This window comes from Fistularia commersonii, chromosome 11 (genome assembly GCF_037954325.1).
Source record: "Fistularia commersonii isolate RoL2024-O1a breed Wild chromosome 11, RoL_Fcom_v1.0, whole genome shotgun sequence".
NCBI lineage: Eukaryota > Metazoa > Chordata > Actinopteri > Syngnathiformes > Fistulariidae > Fistularia > Fistularia commersonii.
The window spans coordinates 3,004,939-3,031,202 of record NC_141294.1 but is presented as its reverse complement, the minus strand read 5'-3'; the positions used below and the strand labels follow the sequence as shown (position 1 = coordinate 3,031,202).

Below are 26,264 nucleotides of genomic sequence, written 5' to 3'. Positions count from 1 at the left end.
AACTTCATTTGACTTGAAACATTGGTCATCTCAGATATTTTTATCAACCATAGATGCAACTTACAAGAATAAACAAGTTGCTCGATGTATCTTAAATGCCTTCTAGGCTAAAAGCGAGATTTTTCAAATCCAGCAATCGATTTTTATTATCGGATATATCATATTCATTGTCACATATCAGCCAGGTATATCAATTTTAGGAACTTGTGCTTTCACCTAACTTGGCCTAGAGCAAGTTATACTAAGAATTACAGGTCAAACCATATGAAAGTAGCTGAATTCAAACGAATAAATAAATAGATACATAAATAAATCATGATGCTAACCAGCCCTGCCCTCTCCTTTTAAAATTCATGGCTCCGTTTCGCAGACATTCTTCATGATGGACGTTTTACCTAGTTATTCTACTGCCATGCATGAAGCAACTGATTTATTACCTCCACTGCAATGCTCTCAATAATGCGAGTGACCTAAAGTTGTAAATTTTAAAATAGTAAAATGATAAATGTGATAACTTGCTCTTTTTTTCAATTTGAACGAACCGACAAAAGCCATAAGTAACAGTAATGCAATACGGGGATGTATTCAACATACTGTTCAAATATGGAAACTCCTTCTTATGCATGGTTTAAATATGTGTGTATTTTCCACTTCTTTTAGTTGTCACATTAGACACATTCTCCTGCATGGATCCAGGAATCCCGGTCAACGGTGCAAGGCTGAGCCATGACTTGTCAATTGGATCAACAATATCTTTCCAGTGTGATCCAGGATATCGGCTGAGCCATGAGGAGTCACTGGTTTGTGAGAAAAACCATTTCTGGAGCCACTCTCTGCCCAGCTGCGATGGTAGGTCAACATGTTTGTAATATAGACATTGAGGCAGAGGGTCAGTTTTATTAGAGATTCTTCTTATAGATACACTATATGGCCAAAAGTATTTGCTCACCCTTCCAATTAATGGGAATCAGGTGTTTCAATCACTTCCATGCCTTGTCAGATGGACAGATTACGGGAGAAATATACAATATGGCCAAGGCTGCATAAAAGATGCATTTGGAAAGTAGTATTTAGAAAATGCACAAGACGGAGGATAAAAGAAAATATTGCTTAGTCATCTAAAGATCATCTTACTGAAAGCCCTTGATTAGGATGTGTCACAATGTAGAAGGTGATACATTACCTAAACACAGAGGTACGGGGTAATTCCATCTTCTTACTGGGCCAGGCATGCAAGTAATATATGCTTTCCCCTGTGAGGGGAAGAAAAAAACAGCACAAACAAATGTAATTAAACTCAAATACTCAGAAAAAAAAAAATCATATTTAACATAATATTTATATAAAAATGTAATATTTATCACATCATATTTATAATCGATAGATCAAACTGAGGTGGCATCAGCGCGTTTTCTTAATGTGCTGTCAATCTACAATTACTTAAAAACCTATTTTTTTATTTACAAAACCTACTCTAAAAGGGCCACTCGCTTCTTGCTAGTGGCTTGAGGGTCCGGCGAAAATCAACCCTTAAACTGAATTTGCTAGTGTATAAGCACAACACATATGTAAATAATAAGTAAATTGATATAAAAGCTTGTAAGTGGATGACATTTTATAATAAATGAAATATATAATTGTGCTCCAGTAGTTTCAATCTCTCCATCATGAACTTTAGTTTGCAGTATCAACTCTTGCCAAAATCAATGGGCACACACACTATATGGCCAAAAGTATTCGTTCACCCACACAAAAAATGGGAAATCAGCTGTTTCAATCACTTCCATGGTCACAGGTGTGTAAAATCAAGCATCTGGGCATGCAGACGGTTTTTACAAACATTCGTGAAAGAATGGGTCGCTCTCAGGAGCTCAGTGAATTCCAGTGTAAAGCTGTGATAGGATGCATCCTGTGCAACAAATCCAGTCGTGACATTTCCTCGTTCCTAAACATCCCACAATCAGCTGGATTACAAGAGCATGGAAGTGTTTTGGAACGATGGCAACTCAGCCACCATGTGTTCGGCCATGTAAACTGACAGAGCGGGGTCAGTGGATGCTGAGGCGCAGAGTGAGAAGAGGTCGCCAACGTTCTGCAGAGTCAATGGCTACAGACCTCCAAACTTGATGTGGCCTTCAGATGAGCTGAAGAACAGAGCGCAGAGAGCTTCACTGAATGGGTTTCCATGGCCAAGCGGCTGCATCCAAGCCACACATCATGCCACATGCAGCCATGTAAAGTACGCCGCCGCTGGACTCTAGAGCAGTGGAGATTTGTTCTCTGTAGTGAGAAATCGTGCATCTCCATCTGGCAGTCAGATGGATGAGTCTGGGTTTGGCGGTTGCCGGGAGAAGGCTACATGTCTGGACTGGTGGAGAGGGAATTATGGTGTAGGGTTGTTTTTCAGGAGCTGGGCTCGGCTCCTCAGCTCCCCTGAAAGGAACTCTGAAAGCTTCAGCATACCAAGACATTTTGGACAATCCCCAACTTTGTGGGAACAGTTTGGAGCTGGACCTTTTCCCAACATGACCGTGCACCAGAGCACAAAGCAAGGTCCATAAAGACATGGATGACAGAATTTGACCGGCCTGCACAGAGTCCTGACCGCAACCACATAAAACACCTTTGGGACGAATCGGAGCGAAGACCGAGAGCCAGACCTTCTCGTCCAACTTCGGCGTGCGACCTCACAAATGCGCTTCTGGAAGAATGGTCAAACCCTATGGATCAGGAATGGGATGTCACTTAAGTTCATATCCCAGTCAAGGCAGGCGAGCGAGTACTTTTGGCCATATGGTGTAAAATACATTTATATCTGTTTTACACATCAGTTAGGAAACCATGTCATTTTTGTAATGATCCGTTGTCATGAATGAGCTGAGCTTGGAATTAGTTGACCGCAACAAAAAACAAAACAAAACATACTTGTTAATTATTCATTCAACATTTTAGTATTGAGTGCGTCTTATGTATATTTTATCTGCCCTTGTACAGGCAACCTAAAATCCCCGAGCAACCTCTGCTTTGAATCTGGCAACCTGTACAAATGATGAATGATAAAATTACGTCGCTACTCAGTAATGATATTAATCATACGCGTCTATCTAATCGATAGCCCGTAATTCACTTGATTACTGATTAACTCGGTTATAGATTTCCTCTGCCCGCTCTTTCCAGTGTCATTGCTGTAATTTATTTAAAAACTTTTATCCCCATTTGGTTAGACCGGGGATAATGACACCAACACATGTGGCTGGTGTTGTATTTCACTTCAGGCAGGGAAACATAACCTAAACAGATACTTGTCAAAATGCTTTTTTTTATTCAACAAATAGACTCAGACCTTGTGTGAACATCTGACTCGGGGCTTTATGAATCATGTAAACCTGAAGACAGATTACGCTCAACTTCAAAGCATGAAAGTTCAGCATGTTCCCAGTCGTTTGTGAATCCCGTATAATCTCCGTTTCTCGCAGCTGTACTCTTTTGCATTCGATGTTGCGAAGGAGCGAACCGGAGGACGCTGTTGCGGTGTGTAAAGCGTAAAGCCGTCCCTTTTGTCAACACCGAGGTGGAAAAAAAAAAAAAAAAAAAATGTAACAAATAAAATAGATGCGGGAGGCGACACAGGATGCATATGACACAGTGCTGCACTACACAGCTTCATCCCAATTGCTGTCTTGACAATACATTTTATATCTTGAAGCACTTTCCTGCCTAGGTGAGAGCCAGATCGGTGCCAAATGAATTGGCCCTCTGCCTATGGAGCCTCTAATGTAGATGCTTTGCCAAGTGTACTCATCCACTTTTAATGACTTTATGTAATTTGGGCTCATTAATAAAATATTTGATATAATTTTGTTGGTGGATAAGGATTCAGGCCTTGATGTGTTGTGCTTGCCGGAGTGCCCAAGGGGGGAAGGAGTGAGGATAAGATGGGTGTGTGTGCAGCTGTGAAGCCTCAGGCATCTTGGTGATCCTGCAAAACATCATCTGACATTCATTACTTTGAAAATATGTACATGCACAAGAGTTTTACTTCTAATATTTGTCAACACTGTTTTGAGAAAGACATGCAGGCATTTGGCCGCGATGCAAAACTGAGGACACTCAGGGTAAAGAAGCTAAACACGCTAGCACACAAGTGGGCATACATGAACACATGGGACTCGTTTACATGAAAATATAAGTAGAAAATATGAAGCCTGTCAAGTATCATCATGAAGTTTAAAAATCACCGCCTTTTATATGAAACAAACTTATCGTAGGTAAACGGCGACAACATATGACTACGTTTTTGACGAAATTCCAGTACAAGACAAACTATTCTCAGTAACCTTTTAGTAAAGCTATAAAAACTCAGCCACTTTATTTGATAAAATATGGATTTCTGTGAATTGAAATGTATTTTAACAGGTAAAGGAGTCATTTAACTGAGGTATCAATGAGCACTGTTTGTTTAGAAAGTGGTACCCATTGGCTCTTCACACCACATGGTGGATTGAAACTGGATTATCTTAGCAAACGAGCGGAAAGTGGAGTAGGGTGCTTCACTGGGGTGATTGTTTCAATTTGAAAGAATTGCAGAATCACTTTGATGTAACTGCCAACAATGAATGATTATCACCATAATGCAGTGAGTATGCTCTTGTCACTTATGGCAAATGAAAGAAAAGTATATTGAATTATCATCATTCCAGACAATGCATATCAATTTTAAGATGATCGATTTAGGATGATGAAAGAATATAGGGCGGGGTGGCGGGGTTGATGAATAATGTAGCATCTCGGTAGGCAGAGGGTTTGTTTGGAGTGAGGGAGGGGGAAAAAAAAAATGTTGGCAGAATCACAGGTCCTCATAAAATAGTAGGGCACGACGTGATACGCCTCAAATGCATTATTCATTCAAATTGCTCCTTTGTTTGCACGTGAAGGATTTATTGGTCCATTTACAGTTTTCATTTTTTTTCCAGGTGCAGTTATAATTCATTATCTTCCCTTTCTATTCAGCATCATGTGGCGGAGATATAAAAGGACCAAGAGGGATCATCCTTTCACCTGGCTATCCGGAGCTGTATCCCAACTCTTTAAACTGCACATGGATAGTAGAAGTCAGCCATGGAAAAGGCAAGTTTTTTTAAATGTGAACCGAGTCCTGATGATATACCGGTGGAAGAGTCTAGGAGAGGCACCGGAAGAGTTTCTGACAAGATCATTCAACAGGATCTTAGACAGTGAGAAGATACCTGAGGAATGGGGACAAGGTATGATGGTGCCCGTTGTGAAGAATAAGAGGATGCGCAGAATTGCGGTAACTATAGAGGGATAAAGTTGATGAGCCATACAATGAAGTTATCGGAAAGAGTGTTGGAAACTAGACAGAGCAGAAGTCAGCATTTGTGAAGAGCAGTATGGCTTCATTCCAAGAAAGAGTACAAAAGATGCAGGATTTGGTTTGAGAATGCGAATAGAGAAGTACAGAGAAGGCCAGAGGGAGTTGCATTGTGTTTTTGTAGACCTAGAAAAAGCATATAACTGGGTGCCAAGAGACGAGCTCTGGTATTGAATGAGGAAGTATGTTAGACTGGTGCAGGACATGTATGCTAGCTGTGAGACACTCGTACGGTGTGCTGTAGGGGTAACAGAGAAGTTCAAGGTGGAGGTGGAACACCATCGGGGATCAGCTCTGAGCCCCTTTTTGTTTGCAGTGGTGATGGACAGGCTGAGGTTTGACAGGTATCCTCATGGACCATGATGTTTGCAGGTGACATTATGATCTGTAGTGAGACCAGAGAACTAGTTGAGAAAAATCTGGAGAGTTGGAGGTATGCTCTGGAAAGGAGAGGAATGAAACGCTTAGGGATGGTTAGTCTCAGCAAGACAGAATATATGCGTGTGAATGAGAGGAACCCTGGCGGAACGGTGAGGCTACAGGGAGTGGAGATCGAGAAGTTGGAGGATTTCAGATACTTGGGGTCAACAGTCCAGAGTAGCGGAGAGTGTGGAAAAGAGGTGAAGTGACGGGTTCGAGTGGGTTGGAATGGGTGGAGAAAAGTGTCTGGCGTACAGAGAGATAGAATCAGCCAGAATGAAAGGAAAGGTGTATAAGACAGTGGTGAGACCAGTGATGCTGTATGGATTAGAAACTGTTCCAATGATGAAAAGACAGGAGGAAATGCTGGAGGGAGCAGAGATGGAGATGCTAAGGTTCTCTTTGGGAGTGACCAGGATAGATTGGATCAGGAATGAGTCCATCAGAGGGACAGCACTTGTTCGATGTTTTGGAGAGAAGGTCTGAGAAGCCCGACTGAGATGGTTGGTTCATGTACAGAGGATGGATAGTGAATATATCGATAGACGGATGCTGGAATTGGAGGTCTAGAGGACGACCAAAGCGAAGGTTAATGGGCAAAGAGAGAGAGGAGGATACAGAGAATAGGGTTGAATGGAGAAGGTTGATTCGCCGTGGCGACCCCTGAAGGGAAAAGCCGAAAGGAGAAGAAGTAGTTTAATTGTGAACAAAGACAATGTAAATGTATCTATACTTCCCCTTAACTAAAACAGGCACCGCTAGTCAAATGTATCCGTTTCACACAAGCTAAAGATGCTGAGTCTCCCTTGAGCTCGATGGGTTCAGCCGGAAAAATTCAAATTTACAAAATTCACCGAAAATCAGTCTGAAATTTGTTGACCGGGCCTTTTGAAAGCCGGGCAATTAGGCCATGCAGAGCACCACAGCTGGTGTAAAAATGAAGGCTTTTTATTTTGGTGAACAGTTCATAAATGTTTTATTAAATCAGGAGATTTCAGCTCTTGTTGCCTCCCTTTGTTAGTCTCTCACGTCTTTGCTTTCCCACGCTGGTGATTATTAAACATTGTTGATACGCTGAAATAATGCATCTGACAGATTTTCGATTTCATTTATTTAATGAAGAGCTTTGACATTTACCTGTTCGCATAGCACATTTTAAATAAATGCGGGTGTCTCTTTCATTAAAAAATGGGTTCCTTTCTTTATTAGTTTCATTACGGAAACGTGACACTTGCTCTCCGTTATGTTCTTCATTGTTATTCGAGGAACCCACCGAGATTGGCCCAGAGCCCTTTCATATGCAATTATTAACCCTTTATTTTACCATTATACTTTTTTATCTTTTTTATTGTAACCAAGTGGCTTATCATAATCATTACAATTTGCTCGGTTACTTTTGTAAGTGACAAAAAAAGATAAGAATGTTTGCGTGACTCGTCTCCATGACTTGATGTCACATTTGTCCAGTCTGAGCCTTCAGTATTGGTAGCGTACAATTTCATATTCCTCTGGAAACTTCTACCGTATTTTCACAAACCATAAGGCGTACCGCACTAAAAGGCGCAGTCACACTTATGTGTGCCATTATTGTATTTAACACACACATATAAGGCGCACCTGATTATAAGGCGCGGGTTTTATATACAATCCACGCCCACACTTCCCCCTGTAACGTTCTCATGGTGTCCTCTACTACGTCCGCCTTACAACAACAACACACACAAGCATACAAGTTTGGGTATTTAAAAATAGAGCGGGAGCTAAACAGAGTTTGGTATTCACATTATTTTACCGGTAATCGTCATCAATCAAACCCATCGAAGTCCTCATCCTCTGATTCTCTAAATCTCCGTCAAACATGTCAGGTTCACTTTCTTCACTGTCAGAGTCACTTTCCGTGCCATGCGGCTCCTCGGAAATGGTGCCGACTTTTGCGAAAAGCTCGGACAACAGTGCCAGCAGACACGTTAGCCCGAGCGTCTACAATCCATTTGCAAATTGTGGCGTAACTCGCCCGGCGCTGCCTTCCAGTCTTCGTGAAACCGTGGTCTCCAAGAAGACTCTAGGTACCCCGTTGTGCGTATCGCTACCGTGCCGGTCCCCTTCTTGTCCACAGTGTGACTCACATGGACGTCCAAAGTTAGCGGCACCTTGTCCAAGTTCGCGATGTGGCTGGGCTGGATGTGTTTGTCGGCGATGTTATCAGGGTTGTTAAAACAACAATGTTCTGAGTAACGCACATACCTGTGCTTTTGTATAACATCAATGCTCACACTTTCCCCTATAACATTCCCATGGTGTTCTCTACTATGTCCACCTTACAACAACGCACACAGGGCCATTGCACTATAAGGCGCGGGGCAAATTTTGCCTAAGCCTTTTATGCGCGCCTTATAGTCGGGAAAATATGGTATTTATATACCTGGTACAAATATCGATCAAATAGGACAATAACATTTTCGTTATGCCTTTAAAAATTTTCCTCTGAACATAAATGAGGCTTGGAGGTGAAATTTTGGCTGGACTGGATGTGTTTGTCGGCGATGTTATCAGGGTTGTTAAAACAACAATTTTCTGCATGACGCACATACTTGTCTTTTGTATAAAATCAACGACCACACTTTCCCCTATAACGTTCTCATATTGTTCTCTACTACGCACACAAGGCGCACTGCACTATAGGACGCGCCGCACATTTTGAAAAAAATCGAAGACATTTATGTGCGCCTTATAGTCGTGAAAATACGGTAATTTCAGTTTCTCTCTCTCTCTCCAAGGTGTTCAGTTCACGTTCCACTCCTTCCACCTGGAGGATCATCACGACTATCTCCTGATAACGGAAAATGGCAGCTTTGCTCAGCCGCTGGCCCGCCTGACGGGCTCAGAGAGGCCTCCGTCGGTCAACGCCGGCCTGTACGGCAACTTCAAGGCACAGCTACGGTTCATTTCGGACTTTTCCATATCTCTGCAAGGATTCAACATTTCCTTCTCAGGTATGAAAAGTCCGTCTGGCTACAAGGAGCAGAGCTTTGTGAGAGTAGAGGAGGGTGAATTGTGTGACAGTGTCTTAAGGGAGGCTAAAATGTGGTGCCATGAGTTAAACTCCGACTGCAAAAGTGAAACAACCTGTGACAGACAGTCAAAAGAGAGATTGCCAGCTTATTCGGTGACGAGATCAAAGTGTTAAGCTTCTTTTCAAAGCGTGCATAAAAGTAACGCACGGCCTGATTTGTTGCTGAGACGGTGGACCGGGATTAAGGTAAACTTCGCCTCAGGCCGTGCCCATCATAGCAGGGTAATTAAGAAACAACGGGGTCGCGCAGATAGAGGGTTTCTGCTCGTGATGGGAATGATCATCAAAGCATGCCATGTGGGTCGCTATCCTCAGGACTCGGGCGGCGTGTGGAAATAATGCCTCCCCCTCCCGCCGAGGAGTCCGTGCAACGGAGGAAAGAGAGAGGTCAATGCTAATATCGGGGTTAGAGAGAGAGAAAGGAGACACATGGGGATGCTGAATGAGCAGGGTTGAATGAGAGGGCTGAGAGAGAGAAAGTGGCAAAAAAGGCAAGAAACCAAGATATTTCAAAGTAAAGAGAGAGGAGGAATAAAAGAGGGGGGCTGCCTCCGTTTGCCTGCTGTTCACTGTAGTGAAGCATAACTTATTCGGCGTTGAATATTCATGAAATTAAGTTTGTCAGTTCCCGTTTCCGTGTGTGTCCGTGCATGCTCTGTAATAAGCATCTATAGATTTCCTGATTAGAATGAATTTTCTAACCTTTTATGACCTTTGATAAGCATTTGCAAATGCAGTCAGGGCTCATCCTGCAAGTGTGTGTGCGTGTGTTTCTACTTGTGGATGCGATCTGAAATTAGTGTGTACATAATTTTAAATTCTGACACAGATGGAAAGCAATAAACGGGGGATTTTATTTTTTATGCAACCCTTACCGATATAATTGCGGACGTCTCCATGGAAACATCGTCCATAATCTGTCTTCTTCCTTGGCCTGGTCTTTACATCATATTGCAAAACCAGCGTAGTCCAATGGGGGGGCGGCGACGAAGGCACGTGTCAAACTCGAGGCCCGCGGGCCAAATGTGGCTCGCCACGTCACTCTGTGAGGCCCGCGGGAACATCTTAAAAGGTCTGATTGTCTTAAAATGAATAAGTTAAAAAAAAAGAAAAAACTGCAATATTTCATTTGACTGTGCAATATTCAGAACTGTGCAATATTTCATTTCATAACAGCTACACTACAATTTTTCCTTTTATCATACTATTGTGCACTCCTTACCTCACTTGTTACTAAGACACTTATAGTTTTATCACTTGTTTACTAAGACACTTTATAGTTTCACTGAGACACTTTATAGTTTAGAGTATATTTTTATTTCTAATTCTGCCTTTTTCTTTTTATTATTTATTACTGTTATATTTTCTGTAACTCTGGCACAACAATTTCCTTCGGGATTAAAAAGTTGTTCTTATCTTATCTTAAGTCAAACACGGGAGTCGCGAGGCTATATATACGACCGTTCACTTTCCTTCAAATGTCAGAGAGTTTAGAGCGCATGTGTCAAACTCGAGGCCCGCGGGCCAAATGTGGAGGGCAGCAGGCGTGGCATCTGAGGCGGACATGTTGGGCAGGTTCGCAAATTCAGGTGGTCTAGGGTTTGTTGTTGCGAATGTGGGCCAGCACAACTCTCTCAAAGCACTTCATGACGATGGGAGTGAGCGCTACTCACCTGTAGGAACAGCAAATAGAGATAACGTATTACACAAATGCATCGTTTACATCATTCACCGTCCTATTTCTGCAGAGTATGATCTCGAACCCTGTCAGGACCCTGGAACGCCACAGTTCGGGCGGTACACGGGCTCCAGCTTCGGGATCGGGGACTCGCTGTCCTTCCATTGCAACACCGGGTATCGCCTACAAGGGGCCAAGGAGATTATGTGCTTGGGAGGTGGCCGCCGTATGTGGAGTGCCCCTCTGCCAAGGTGTGTGGGTACGTTGTCAGCTGTTTTCTATCCTGTTTCCTCACGTTTTTATCGTTTAAAATGTTAGGAAGCGCCAGGTTAAATATGTTTTTATCCTACTTTGAAATCCCGGAGTTCGTAGAAGCTCAGCAGGTAAACGCAGAGAGCGTTTGGATGTTTTTTCTTTCTACCACGGGAAGCTGAAATACATTTCACAAATGTTTTTAGAAGGCGATTCACAAGTACAGTGTCGTCGTTTCCGAGCCGGCCTTGAGAAATACTCTGTTTCATCATGGTCTAAATTGTGACGCAGAACACTTGTTCGCAAAGCCGAGTTTCGAAAAAGATGGAATAAAGTGTACATTGCATCTAAAAACAGCCCATTGAGTAGATTTTCACATTAAGCTTTCGATCGTGCGAGTACAGGGAAGTGAAGGCCGACGAAAATCATCCTCAAGGAATGAAGTTATACCGTATATCTTCTATAGAACAATCTAAAGCTGCAAAATATATGAACTTGCCATGTTCAGGCTCTTATTTAAAATCCACAGCACACCTGATGTTGTTTATATCTATTTCCTGTTGCCGTTTTCGCCTTCTTGCAGCCGAGTGCGGATCAACAGTCTCCAAGAATGAGGGGATTCTTTTATCACCAAACTATCCAATGAACTATGACAACAGCCACGAGTGCGTGTACAGCATTCAGGTCCAAACAGGCAAAGGGATCAACATCACTGCCAGCACCTTTCAACTAGCACAAGGTGACATCCTCAAGGTAAAGACGGGGTCGCTTCTCTTTGCTCGCAGCCAAATAAAACACTCGGGCCGCCTTGGAAAGTCAAACTCATTCGCGTCATTTACAAAGGAACAATGCGGAATTGTTTTGCCATAAGAGGATCGTCCTACCGGCGAGATTTATTATTTCCCCTCTTTATTCTATTTGAGCGGATGTGATTTAACACCTCAGAAGTAATACAAACATGTATGTAGCTGATGCTTTATAGGCATAAACATATTATTTTGGGAATGCAGAGGTCGTGGTTAGTGGTCTTACTAACAAAGCATTGTTCCCTGCTGTATCTGTCACAAGGATTGAATTTTGGAGGCAGTTATTGTCTGACAAATTGTTGAATAATGCACATAAAAAAAGAGAAACTTTAAGAAAAGAACAACGGGGACAGCTCTTGTGTTTCTTCTTTTTTTATACGGGATTTTCTCAGAAAATTTGAATATTGCGATAAAAGTCTTTTATCTTCTGTAATGCAATTCCAAAAACAAAAATCTCATACATTCTGGATTCATTACAAATAACCTGAATTATTGCAAGCCTTTTATTATTTTAATATTGCTGATTATGGCTTACATCTTAAGAAGACACAAAAAATCCTATCTATAATATTAGAAAATCATGAAAAAGTAATTTTTGTTTTTGTAATTGCATTACCGAAGATAAAGAACTTTATTACAATATTGTAATTTTCTGAGACAGTCCTTTAAATCCTACAATCTTTTGATAAATAGAATGGAAGGTAATTTTCTTCTTTACCCAAAGACTTGAGCAACCAATGTTTTCAACGTAAATTGAGAATTTAAATTCTTTCATACCGCTTAACGATTATTATAATTACATTTGCTCTAGGATTCAGAAATTGGTCATCACAATTTTTCTTTTTCCATAGACTTCAATAAGGATCAAATTCAAAACAGTCTAAAAATTCCAGTTTAAAGTGTCAGAACTCTCTCAATGGCCCGACAGATATTACAGATATTAAGATAAGATATAACTTATTGATCCCCATAGGGGGAATTCATTTTGTAACAGCAGTGCAACGATTGGAGTATCAATAAATTTGGCTATAAATATAAAAAGAGAGACAATTAAAAGATAGAAGGATAAGAATAGACAAAAAACAAAAGAGCAAAGGTGACAATTGACAATCAAAACAACAGAGAGAGAGATTCTATCGGAGATATCGATTTTATCTTGTTTTAGAATCGGAGTAAAACTATTTATGTTGGTAATAACTTTCCCTTAAGGTTTTTGGTTAAAAGTTCAAGCGTGCAAAGATCATTTGCAGAGCTATTTCAAAGTTTCGAACTTCAGAGCATCGCCGTGGTGACGGAATCCAGACAATTGGCACCGAATGCCTCAGGATTAGATATGAATGCTAAGTAGAGTTTATTTTTCATAAATAATGTGATGGATTTTCTGTGATAACAAAGAATAACACCATCTGGAGTTCCAGGGGGAAGCTAATAATAATAAAGATACAATTACTCTTCGGATAACAATGAAAGTGCCTTGCTTTTTCTCTTTTTTTTTTTCTCTCTCCCTTTTTTCACGACTTACTGCTTTCGCCTAGCAACATATTAACGGTTTCTGCTTCACATTTGAGAATATATAAAAAAAGTCCTATTAAACATAAGGAACCCTGACCTTTGAAATCTCAACAGATTTACAGCAGCGAGCTGATGGAAAAATTACAAACAGTTTAATCACATTTTATTAAATATTTTTGGATTTTCAGTTGAAGGGTCACAGAAAAGAATGCATAAATAACACATATTTAATCCTGGTTAATCACATGTGTCTCTCTCTTCTCTGCTACTATTTCAAATTTAATATCACCATTGTATTTTGCACTTGTTGCCTGATTCAAAACATGCATATGTTTCTGTTTCCCATCAGGTTTACGATGGCAAAGACAGCGCAGCCCCGCTACTCAGCACGTACACGGGAACGTCAATGCAGGGATTATTTCTTACCAGCACTTCAAACTATCTGTGGCTTGAGTTTTACTCCGACCAAGACGAGACGGCGGCGGGATTCAAGCTTACATACCGCAGTAAGTTAACCATCGCTTCTGTGTTTGAGGACCCAGACCAAGATATCTGTAAACCAGCGTGGTCTTCCAGGTGCATATTAAATAATAATAAAAAAATAGCATTCTCATCTTGCCTCGTCACCCCCCAATATCTTTTAGCTTTTCTCCTTTTATTCTTCAGTCTTGCAATAAACACCGTCGCCCTCCAAGCTGCGCTTTCTGAAAACAATTAAACCCAGGAAAGCCATGTATTTTTGTATAGAATGCAAAATACATGTATATATCTGGATTAATTTGTTTTTCAGTAAATTAGTGTACTCAAGTTCAGGTTGTTTCCGGTAGTAGGCTTATATTAGTGACTCCCCCTAATTGGCCAGTTGACAGCGTATTTCCGCTACTACTACCTTTTTTTTTAATTCATTACACAAACATGGGAATTTTCATGACATTGCATTTTTATAATCCACTTGTACAATGTTTTGGTGCATTGCATGCAATTAAGAATTCAACTTGAACAACCTGAAACCCCAACAAGTATGATAAATAAATACATTTTTGGTTAAATTGCACTTGCACTCCACATCCGCTCGGAATCACTTTGCCGAGTTTGATTGTTTGTCAGTTGGACTTTCACATTTAAGTAGAATGTGAAAGTATTCATTTACATCGAATAAATTGCTGCAATAAGCCAACATGAAACTCCAGTTGATTCAGAGCTGCTTTTCTTCCACTGTAATCACACATAATCTAGTATCAAAAAAAAAAAGCTTTCCATCCGACTTTCTGTTTGCTTCTCGGGTTTCTGCGAGGCAAATGCCAGATTATGAGCAATCGACGTTGGTTTGTGACGAGTGGATTCCACCCGTCACTTCTCACCGAATAAACTTTTTGGCGAACGGTGAGAGGCACAAACGTAGGAGGGATTCGGGCAACACTTGCATCCCGGATATCCGATCACGTTTTCATGACTTTTCTACAAGAAGTGCTGAGGTAATTTTGTAAATGTGAGCAGTAACCGCTTGAGATTTATGCCGGGCATGACACGTGTAATACTACCATAACATCTGCCGTGGGCAAGGACCTTGCTATGAGATGAGACCGTAAATCTGCAGCGCGAGGTTTATGTGGCCGCTGTTGCCGCGTGGCCAAACAGTAACATTTGAAAGCTGAAAAAGACAATTTCACGTAAATTCCCGGGTCGGATTCGAACGTGCCGTTCTGAAGACGCACCGTAACATAGTCCGGTGAGGTTTGTTTATCTTTCTGTTTCTTTATCGTCCCCAGGTGTTTCAAATGGATGGGCTATATCTCAATCGCAGTAAACGTCCACACTCAGTTGAACATTTAATTGTGAATGTCTAATTGTACTCTGTGTCCAAAAGGAATCTTTTATTGCCAAGTAATAAAGTGGGACTGTAAGCCCGGCCCTCATCTGTGCTCAAGAGAAAATAAATCCTCAAACCCCAATCAATATCTCCTTACAATACAGATGAATGGGAAAACGGGACCGGCTCATAGAACCACCCGTCGCCGTCGGATTTTTGTTCGACGCGATGGTGATGAACGGTCTCGCGTTTATCGTTCACGCTTTTCACGTTACCTTATAAAGTCATTTTCCAAATCCCCGTCTTCTCCCCTCGCTTTTCAGGTTTCGAGCTCTCCCACTGCGACGATCCGGGCGTACCCCAGTTTGGCTTCAAAGTGGGCGATCAGGGTCACTTTGCCGGAAGTGCCATCACGTACGGGTGCGACCAAGGCTACACCCTGCACGGCAGTGGCATTCTCAAATGTATGACTGGAGAGAGAAGGGCGTGGGACAACCACCTCCCGTCATGCATAGGTAATCCTTTCACCCATCTCTGTTTGCTGCATGTCAAAACTAAGATGCAAAGCCGGCGGCAATAGTGTCTGACCTGCACAGGTATTCCCAACTTTTTCAACAAGACATGTATGCTTGAACTCACCTGTGAGGCTGGAACACAAAATCAATACTCCTCGTAACGAATACGGGAATGCACAGCAGCAAAGACAAACATGCAGAAAATAAAAGTTGTTTTTTTTTTTTGAGCGAGAGATCGTCACACATGTTTTACCCCGCGGATGATTCTTGTTGCTTTCAGAGGGGTTAGGCGGACACGCTGTCAGGTCCATGTATTAACAGACACAATGCTCATTTATGCATGAGTCTCTGCAGTATATCTTCATTTATTATTTAGATCATGGACAAGATTAGTCGTGGCCATTCTCCAGGTGTCTTTATTTTTTACGTTTTGTCTTATTGTTTCTTTAATAATTTACGTAGAACATCACCGCTGTCACAAAGGCCGATACCGCTATTTAGAAACTCGTCCCGGAATGAGACAATCAGCGGGGAGAAAAAGAATAAAAAAAGAAGTAGACGTATCACAAAGCTTCGGAGGTACTTTTTCGAGAGAAAACACGGAAACGAGTTGTTTCCTCAGCAGGAGTTTTGTGCCGCCGCATTTCACCGGTCACATTTGAGTTTGCCAAAAATACACAAATAAAAAATTTATAAGGACCCAACCCCGGTTACCGTACTTACCGCTGGACTTGTTCGAATTATTTCAAGACACGAACCGGAACAACTCGACATTCTGCGAATTATGTGCTCTAAATCGCCAACCCCTTTTAATTTGCTTGTTGCTGTTCCGACTCACATTTCCGCTCCTGCCCGTCTGTCTCACTCCTACTGTTGCACCTTATTTTAATATTCAGGAGAGGTTCGCCGTCAACATCGCCCAGCTAGGTGTTAATCCTCGGGATTTATCCCTACATGCTTTCTATTTAACCGAACTCTGTTTAAAGAAAAAAATAAATCACCGCTTCTTATTTTGTTGGGGAATATGAAATCCTCTGACGTGTTATTGAAAATCGTTGGATCCGGCTGCGTGTTCTTGATGCAAAATTAGCTACATAGTCAGGTTCTTTAAATTGGTGTTTCGCTTTCGCCCGAATGTAAGCTGCATAATTTATGTATGTTTATCAACAGTCCATCGGTCGGTATTTTTCATTCATTAAAGTCATAGTCATCGGTATTTGTGTCAGGTCGAGTCATCGGCAGAGGAGTGTCCAACCTAAACTGATATTCAGAACATGCCGAAGGGGCAGACAGACAAATGATAAAGCTATTACCTGCTCACTGCCAGACACTGGAATGTGTTTTGGAGCTGCGTCTCATTCCTGATGTCTAGCTCCAACGGATTTGAGCAAAAAAAAAAAAAACATATTCGCAAATTCTGTATGCGCAAAGAATTTCTAACACGACCACTCGGTCCTATTGGATTTCTTTTTCACAAAGCCTGCATGGATCTCCTTTAGCTTTTCTATTAAATGGACTTTTGTTTGGTGGTGTGGCATATTTTTTGACAGTCACAAAAAAATTACATCGGTGTATTGATCACCTTTGTAACGGCACTCGGTCATTTTATGGACAATATTGATAGTGAGGGTGTTTTTTTTCTGTTTTTTTTTTTCCCCGCGCTGCCGGTGTGAAACAAGATTACAAGCAATTTCTCCAGGGTAACGTCATAGCTCCTGTGATGGACATTTGCATTTGCCAGGTGGTTTGGATTTCATTACTGCCCAAGATAGTAGCAATGTAATGCAATTTTCATATTAATTAAGTGGTGTTTGTTCTGAAGTGTGTGTGTGTATATATACAAGATTATAATCATCAGAGAGACAGTGTAGATTAGATGATAAAGTACCTTTCTAATTCATTAACATGTGAAGCAGAATTCTTCTCTTTCTAAACGGACCAGCCAGTATTTGGATTATTCTGTGGACCAAAATCGTCTAAAACGATGATTAATGGCTTCATCGGCACGCGTCCTTAGAAAACAAAGAAAACAAGTTCTGTTTACATGAGTGGAAGGAAACCTGTCTTGAAGGTCCATTGAAGAAAACAACAACAAAAAATGACGGGAGAGTTTCTCATTAGGCCTCTTTTGACTAAGGAGAGCTTTCTTTGTGTGTGTGTGTGTGTGTGTGTGTGTGTGTGTGTCTGCAACATGCAGCTGAGTGCGGTGGCAGCTTTAAGGGTGAAACTACAGGACGTATACTTTCTCCTGGGTATCCCTTTCCTTACGACAACAATCTGAGATGCACATGGAAAATTGAGGTCAACTCCGGTAACATTGTCAGGTAAATGTCTTTTTTGTAATTTTTTTGTTTTTTTTTTGTAATTAATTACAGACGTGCAAATCTCCATCGTGTTTACTTTTAGACTTGAACCGCGCAATACATTGTAAAAGTATGCTAATTATATTGAATATGACATCTTATTTAACATGGAGCGGGGAAGAACAAATATACGGGGACCTTCAATTATCTGTTGCAATTGGCAAGTAAATTATAGGTTAAACTCTACCGGGTAGAAACCAGGAAAGATCTGTAAATATAGGAAAGATAAGTGAATATATTCTATCAAGGGATTTGTTTATTCGGTAGGAAACTTCCTAAAAGGACTTCTATAGTGTTATAGTGTTATAATTTTCCATGTCACTATAGAGTTAAAGTGACATGGAAAATTGTTTATGCACAAAATCTCTTTTTGAACATGTTAAAATGTTTCCATTCAGTTTAAAATAGTAGAAAAAAGTTTCACGCAGAAGAGAAATAACGGTTTAGAGAAGATCGTATGGGGGTGTGTGGAACACGGAAGCCGTTTTGTGTTTGTTTGGTTGAGAGCTGCTATTATTATTACTGTGAAATAAATTCATTTTTGTCCAAAGTAGGTCAAAGTAATCCTGATATGATTTCTTACAGTCAGCCACGTGTTCTTTGTCAGAGCAGGTGCTCCAGGCCATGTCCTGATAAGATTAGCGATAAGTCTCCGCTGTTGTATTTTTAACTTTGGCAGAAACTGAACGATGATACCGATTTTCAACAGAAAAGCCTAACCGCAAGAGATCCCCGCTCTTTACTCTTGCCAAAGTCGGCAGCCATTTGGAATGGGGTTTAATTACAGTTGAAGCATAAACGTTGAATAAATAAACTCAGGTATATATAATTTATTTCGACTAAATGTGATCGAGTTTTAGAGAAACGCAGTACCGCTGCTGGTTGAGGTCGACTCGGAGTGCAGAAACCAAACTGAATCCGTGGTAATTGTGTTCTGCGCTCGTCTCTTCCAGTCTCCAGTTTCTTGCTTTCGACACGGAAGCGTCCCACGATATCCTGAAGGTGTGGGACGGGCCTCCTGAGAACGATATGTCACTGAAGGAAGTTAGCGGCTCGCTGCTGCCCGAAGGGATCCACTCCACCCTCAACGTTGTCACCATTCAGTTCGAGACGGACTTTTACATAACAAAGTCTGGATTCGCCATCGACTTCTCCAGTAAGTGTTTCTGTCACATCGGACTGAAAAATACTGAAGGGACAGAACAGAATTGTTTTATTATCGTGTGTGTTTTTTAATTAAATTTTGTCCAAATTCTACTCTGGATGGCATCTGATGCCACAACACATTTTTTTCCAGGCATAAAATGCATGTACAAGTACTGCGCAAAAGCTTTACAATGAATTTTCCTGCTCTTTAATTTACACAAAGCCTTTGCTTTTCTATTTTAAGAAAAGCATTGTTTAATTAAATGGTCCCCACTGTTTACATTTTACCATTGGAGAATTAATTTTGTGATTAATTAATTGAATGATAACATCATGGGTGATTTTTTTTTTTTTTTTTTTTTTTTCCAAAAATTGAACATGAAACATTCAAAATCTCATCATTTTATTGACAATCTTATGTTTCCGCATGAGTTAGATCATACGATGCCTGTGTCGGCCAAGATATGTTAGTGAGATGCAAAGGAGACTAAAACAGAAATGTCAGAAACAACTGAGGACATTTCTTTACTTGAGGACTTGAGGATTGAGAACCACTTTTATCTTTGCTATTAAAATAAATTGTAAAATAAATGTAACTATTTCTTAACTCTGAATTCATTACTCATTCAAATCTAAAACATTACATATGCATTTGCATCGATGCATAAAAAATTATGTTTACTAGTTGCTGTGTTACAACATAAATCTTTTTATATTGTCAGGTTAAGAAACCCACATTACATCATCAATCAGTGATCAAACTACCCAAGTAAATAAAGAAAAATGTCATCCAACACTAGTTCTGACACTAACTTCGTTCAAACCCATTTGTCACAACTGAGAGAGGCAAGTTCAAACAACAATTTTGGAATTTTGCAAAAACAAATGGCTGCACACAGCCTTACAGATTTGTTTGCATAAACACAAACCCGTAAACACTAACTTCATCACTACTTTTAATTCTTGGTCAATTAGCTGTATATCTGGAAGGCTAATTTAGGGACTCTTTGGACCCTCTGACAACCGACACTGCCTCATAACACAAAAGTCATACCATTTTTTTCTCCTTGAAGCACAAACATGTATTGGCCTTTCTATCTTTCTTGAAACAGCCTTCCGTCTGTATCAGCTTTTCTCTTCCTGGACATTTGGGAGTCATTTGTTTTTCTCAATTCCATCCTTGTTGAAAATTGCATCGTTGTGGCTCCACTGCAACCTGATGGCCATCACTTTGCGGGCAACATGAAAGGCTTGAATTGTGGGAAATGTAGTTTATGTTCATTGCATGCATTTTACTTATTTATTTTAAGACAACCGGACCTTTTAAGACGTTCTTGCGGTCCAAATAAAATGACGAGGTGGGCCACATTTGGCCCGCGGACCTTGAGTTTGACACGCGCTCTAAACACTATATGTATATATGTTGTATAAGATACAATTTATTGTTCCCCATGAGGTAAATTTCTTTGTCACAGCAGCATAACAGTTACAATGTAAACAACTAAAAGTAAAATAAATATAAATTTACATATAAATAGAAAGACAGAAGACGGCAAGACATCCACAAATAAATATACAGCAGCAGCAGCAACAACAACAACAACATCATCAGGGATGATAATGGACAACAACAACAACAACAACAACATCAGGGATAATAATGGACAACATAAAGGAACAGTAAGGGTGAAAAATACACAATCGGAACTAAACGGCAATATAAATAGAGTCACATTAGCAATGACAAGAATAAAAGAAATAAACAAAAAAAGTCAGAATGTGCACAGGAAGCACCTCGGGCCGATCAGAGTTGTGTTTTGTTGTGAAGTCCTCACTCGCTTGTTGAGCCCGTTGACCTCAGAGGTCCCGGCACCCAAGAAGAGTGCGTTGGCTAGCATAGATCGGTACCTCAGTCACCTCAGGAAGAACATCCCACTCTGACCCTTCCTGCAGAGAGCATCAGTGTTGTGTGACCAGTTTATTGTTAACGTGGACCCCAAGGTACTGGAAGGAGTCCACCATCTCCGCCTCTTCACTCTGGACGCCACCAGATGCAGCCTTGCGACTGACCGACGACCGGTCCAAGTTGTACCCCGCCTCTCGCCCAATGACATCCGGGATTGGCTCCAGTCCTCGGCGCCGACGAGCACAAATTTAAAAATCTACGCGTCCACGTGATATGAGATATCACATCATGAACATTACTTATTCATTTGTTTGCTTTTATTTTTACACTGACCATATGCACTGCGCCCCAATTAAACACAGCATCAGCTCATACTTTAAGTTCTATGTTTTGTTTCAGACTATTTTCTTATGAAAGAACAAGTTAAAAAAAAAAAAACTGCAGCACAAAAATCTCAGCTTACTTTTACCACATTTAAATTAATTTTAAATGTGTCTTGCAATGTGGTTGACAACTGCGTTCTGTGTCCTGTGATATTATTTCTACCTCTCTGTGCACCGAAGGTGTCGAATGTTATTCACGACGTGCACGTTTGTGTATTTCGCCCGACAGGTTCTCTTGCAACAGCCTGCCGAGATCCAGGTATTCCCATGAATGGTAGTCGCAACGGAGAGGGGCGGGAGCCCGGCGACTCCGTGACCTTCTCCTGTGATCCGGGATATGAATTGCAGGGAGAGAACAGAATCACCTGCATCCAAGTGGAAAATAGATACTACTGGCAACCCAGCCCTCCAAGCTGCATCGGTAAGAGGAGGGGAAAGAAAGCTCACGAGGACTCGCTACCTTAAAAACAAGAGCTGTGTGGATGAGAAGTTTGTGCAATAAAAGACAGGTGGAAAAAGTAGGATGTTTTGGAAATAAATCAGGCGTTAATGGGGGAAAAAGATGTTTTCCTGCTGCAGCCGTGATCAATCTTGACAAGCTTGAGGGTGTTTATGGGACGGACGGGTCTTACAGTATGGAGGACTTTGTAGACAAAGCGGAAGATTGAATATTTCCATGCTTTGCAGAACTTGATAGCTAATTTCTTCAAACATGTTCAAAAATATTTCCAATTATTAGGTTTTAGAGCACCTGCATATTCTTAAGGTTGCTAGCATGTGATTCATCCAAAGTTCCTTTCTGTTGTAGAGCTGTTTTTCACGATGCATTTTACAGTTTGTAATTTGAAGTATATTACAATAACATGAGCTTTTGCAAGTGAAAACTTTTTTTTTTTTTTTTTTTAATGTCAGTTGTCTTGGATTAAACGTTAGAGAAACATTAAAAGCAATTTGCACATCAGTGCTTTAAAAAAAAAAAAAAAAAACAACTCAAAGGGCATTTTCAAGTTTTCTCATCAAAGTCACACATGAAAAGTAGATTTGGACTATTTTGAGATATTTAAAGATTTAGTCATGCAAAATGAACCAAGGCACGAGAATGTTAATGCAAATCTCTGCAACACTTATCTGCCGTTATATTGGCGTTGTGTGCAACATAACCATGATAAAATGTAAAATCTATGAGTAAATAAATCAAACAAATGAATTCACATCATCTGAGAATCAAGTTGCATTTCGGTCAACTGGTCAAAATCCCAAATCGGCTTCCAGGCGTGTTTTCGCTCATTCCGCCTCATATTTAACTCAAGTTTAACAGAAAAACAAAACAAAAAAATATATATATTTTTGGGTACCTTTTTGAATCTGTCCGTGGCGGGCAATATTTATTTGTTTGTTTGTTGTCGTTAAAAGTTACAGCCGACAGGCACAAACAAATCACACGCATAATGATAAATTAGGATATTATTGTTAGCTCTTAAAGTTCCTCACATCGTGTAAATCATTGCAGACCTGTCAGGATTAAGAGAAACACATTGTACGAATTCAGCGTGTCCGTGTTTCCTCTCAGGACGAAGCAAATTAATTTGCCCATGAGTTTGGAATTTATCTGCATTTTTTTTTTTTTTTTTGCATAAAACTAAAGGAAAAAAAAAACCTGTCCATATGTATTGAAAGCTACATTTCTTAATATGCTCATCTCACGATATGAATCCGCGTAGGTTTAAATGGGTCGGGCATCAAGTAGCTACAAAACAAATCTGAAAAATTCAGCTGCTAAACTTTCAATGTCAACTGTAAATGAAAAAAAATAACAGCACGCTCATATTTATAGCGTTTAAGATTGCACCACAACACCTCAGGGTTGCTATTACTGCTATCAAAATGATATGGATTTTGTCGTGTTATAAGAGATGAACTACAAGCGTTATTTTCATAACGCATAATGAAAACAGCAAGTGATAATTGCAGAGGCTCAGTAGGAGATTTAACCACGTAAATCGTCATATGTCTCCTTTCTCTCCGTGTCTCTCCAGCTCCTTGTGGCGGCAACGTGACGGGATCTTCGGGATTCATCCTGTCTCCGAACTACCCGCACCCGTACCCGCACAGCAAGGACTGCGATTGGCTCATTGTCGTCCACTCCGACTACGTCATTTCCCTGGCTTTCATCAGGTAATGGGAGTTGCAGATATTTCAAAATTAGTTTGGTTTATTGATTGAAATGATTGGATAACTGTGTCACAATTATAGCATTGCTTTTACACAAACCATGCGTGTGTATGTGTGTGTGTGTGTGTGTGTTTAATATAGATTGTTGCAGTTACTAAATGGAAAGAGAAATAATCTCTTGCAATGCATTTAATGTTCTCTTATATATGAAGAATTAGAATTAAAAAAAGTATTAAAATTACTTTATATACGTTATAAGCACTTTATGTTTTATATTTATATTTCACATATTTATATTTAATACTTTATGAATAACTTTATATTAAAATAACTTTATATATACTGCTCAAAAAATATAACGAACACTAAAATAACACATCCTAGATGTGACTGAATGAAATATTCTGATGAAATACTTTATTCTTTACATAGTTGAATGTGCCGACAACAAAATCACATAAAAATGATCGATGGAAATCCAATGTATGAACCCGTGGAGGTCTGGATTTGGAGTTACACTCAAAATGAAAGCAAAAAAATACACAACAAGCTGATCCAACGTTGATGAAATTTCCCTCAAACAAGTGAAAATGAATCCTTGTTGCTTCTTAAGTGATAAAAGTATGATTAACTTGAAGTTACATTGTGTTAACTATTCCCTTTATTTTTTGAGCTGTATATTTCCTGTCTGTGACTAACATTATAAAGCATTTCCTGGCAATCAGAGATATTTCACAGTGACTAAAAACATCCTGCTTTTCATTACAACATAAGCTCTGCAATTATTAGCATTTTTAGTATATTTACTTACATTTACTTCCTACATCTTAAGTACTTTTCATCAATATCTTTACTACATGAGACTGCAATAGTCAGAAACCGAAGGCGGTTCATGGTTGTATTTAAAATAACATCAAAAAATTTGTAGCATTCGTCAATTTTAGGGGGATAAAGAAGTAATGGATGGATGAAGTCAAGAATTAATAATAATTTAAAAGAATGGATAAATAAGTAAGCTCTCTAAGCCTCACTAGTATGATTTATCACCAGCCCATGACAAGGATTTGTCACACAAATAATAGTTAATCCAGGAACAATATTTGACGACTGACACTCAGGCACGCTGGCAAACAACCAAATTACATATGACAAGTCTTGAAAATTGGGTTTTTTAAAGCGTGGTCACCCCTCTGTGCAGCCATTTGTCGGTGCCCCTCAATATTTTGGATCTCGATACATCTGGCTTTAATTTTCTCGACGGGATTACGTCGTGCTCGTGAAATTCTCCTCTGCTGTTTCTGCCGCTCGTGTTTTTTGCTCGCTCGCTTTTTGGAGATTTTCTTTTAGATACATACGTATTTTACTAGATTGCACGTGAATACTGATTTCCCTCTATGCTTTCCTTAACATTAAGATGAAAAAGAGGGCAAATTGAAAAAGAAATAGCCGTCCTCTAAGTCCGCGGTCCAGCAGTTTACAAGAGAAAGCGCTTTTCGAATCTTCGGTGTGTTTGTAACCCAGCCGATGCAGAATGGAAGCGGCTCTCCGTGGATGCGCGGCGCTTCAAGTCGTGCCTCGGAATTGCTTAATTTCTGTGGTGGAACCGGCTATGACGTTCTGGTATTGAGCAACGCCGGCCATGTTTGCGAAGCAAAGGACTTTGAGTCCAGGTGCTTTTGGAGATAGCAAAAGGCAGCAGCCCTTCTGATACCAACCAGCCACCAAACCTGACGATTACTACTATTTAACAGAAGCGGCGCCACGTTCGCCTTCTGAAGTTGTACCGTGTTTGCAGGAAGGGTCGAAGTCCGACTCGCGCTTCGGGTCGAACGGCGCCGAGACGGTAATCCTCGCATAATTAGTTTCAATCCAAGCATCTGATAATGAGAGAGGCCAGAAGGAAGTGTGTCGCTGCCGGTGAAAATTATTTTGAATACAAATCCCAAATAGGAAAAGGATAGATTTGCCCCCTCGGTCGTCCGAACAGCTTTCCCTGCTTCTCGATGTAAAAGTCAGACCCGATGCTTATAATTCCAACTTTGTCCTTCAAAACAAACATCTAATAGAGTTGCTACAATGCCTTTTTGTCTCCTGGGAATGCCAAATGAAAGGATGGAGTTATGATTTTAAATTGGAGTTGCCTTGATCTGACTCAAATGCAATTATCTCCAAGCTATTTACATTTTTGTCATAAACCGCACTCATTATTTTGAAAACAAATGTTCCTCTCTCTCTCTCTCTCTGTCTCGCCGCGGCATGTGATTTGATATACGCCGCTACAATATGAAACGATCTTTTCACACTGCATTGCCGCTGCCGTCTGGGAAGATTTTGTGCCACCTCTGTGTCACAACAATTTAATCTCTTCTCACCTCTTGGGGGAGATCTCTTTCTTCTTCGTCTCCTTTTTTTTTTTTTGTCCTATCTTTTTGTCGGGAGATGCAAAGCAAATTGCTTTGTATGACTCACTTCTACCACTGCAGTACACGATCTTATTTTGAAACACGATTGCGTTCTACGGCTGTCGTGCAGCGTGTTCAGCCCCGCGCTTAAACTCGCCAAAATAACAACCGTTTTATACGCCTTTTCTTGTATTCTAGTTTCAGCATCGAGCCCAACTATGATTTCTTATACATCTACGATGGGCCAGACAGCGGAGCTCATCTGATCGGCAGTTTCCAAGACAGTAAACTTCCGGAGAAGATTGAAAGCACCTCCAACTTTATGTACCTGGCTTTTCGTAGCGACGGTTCTGTGAGCTACACCGGTTTTCACTTGGAATACAAAGGTATTTTCAGAATATTCACATCGTTATGTAGTATCTCTACCAAAGCCT

The 26,264-nt window shown here is 40.4% G+C and overlaps 1 protein-coding gene across 1 annotated transcript in view; it reads left to right on the top strand.

Moving 5' to 3' along the window:
- The window catches only part of LOC147229209 (CUB and sushi domain-containing protein 3-like), a 229,753-nt gene that overhangs the window by 85,015 nt on the left and 118,474 nt on the right, over positions 1 to 26,264 (top strand). The window contains exons 18-29 of the mRNA XM_086156075.1: positions 661 to 849; positions 5,011 to 5,127; positions 8,590 to 8,805; positions 10,634 to 10,822; positions 11,399 to 11,568; positions 13,483 to 13,639; positions 15,267 to 15,458; positions 17,656 to 17,782; positions 18,775 to 18,977; positions 21,486 to 21,677; positions 23,293 to 23,431; positions 26,029 to 26,216. Of these exons, the coding sequence (XP_086012201.1) occupies positions 661 to 849; positions 5,011 to 5,127; positions 8,590 to 8,805; positions 10,634 to 10,822; positions 11,399 to 11,568; positions 13,483 to 13,639; positions 15,267 to 15,458; positions 17,656 to 17,782; positions 18,775 to 18,977; positions 21,486 to 21,677; positions 23,293 to 23,431; positions 26,029 to 26,216 (2,079 nt within the window). The remainder of the gene's footprint in view (positions 1 to 660; positions 850 to 5,010; positions 5,128 to 8,589; positions 8,806 to 10,633; positions 10,823 to 11,398; positions 11,569 to 13,482; positions 13,640 to 15,266; positions 15,459 to 17,655; positions 17,783 to 18,774; positions 18,978 to 21,485; positions 21,678 to 23,292; positions 23,432 to 26,028; positions 26,217 to 26,264) is intronic.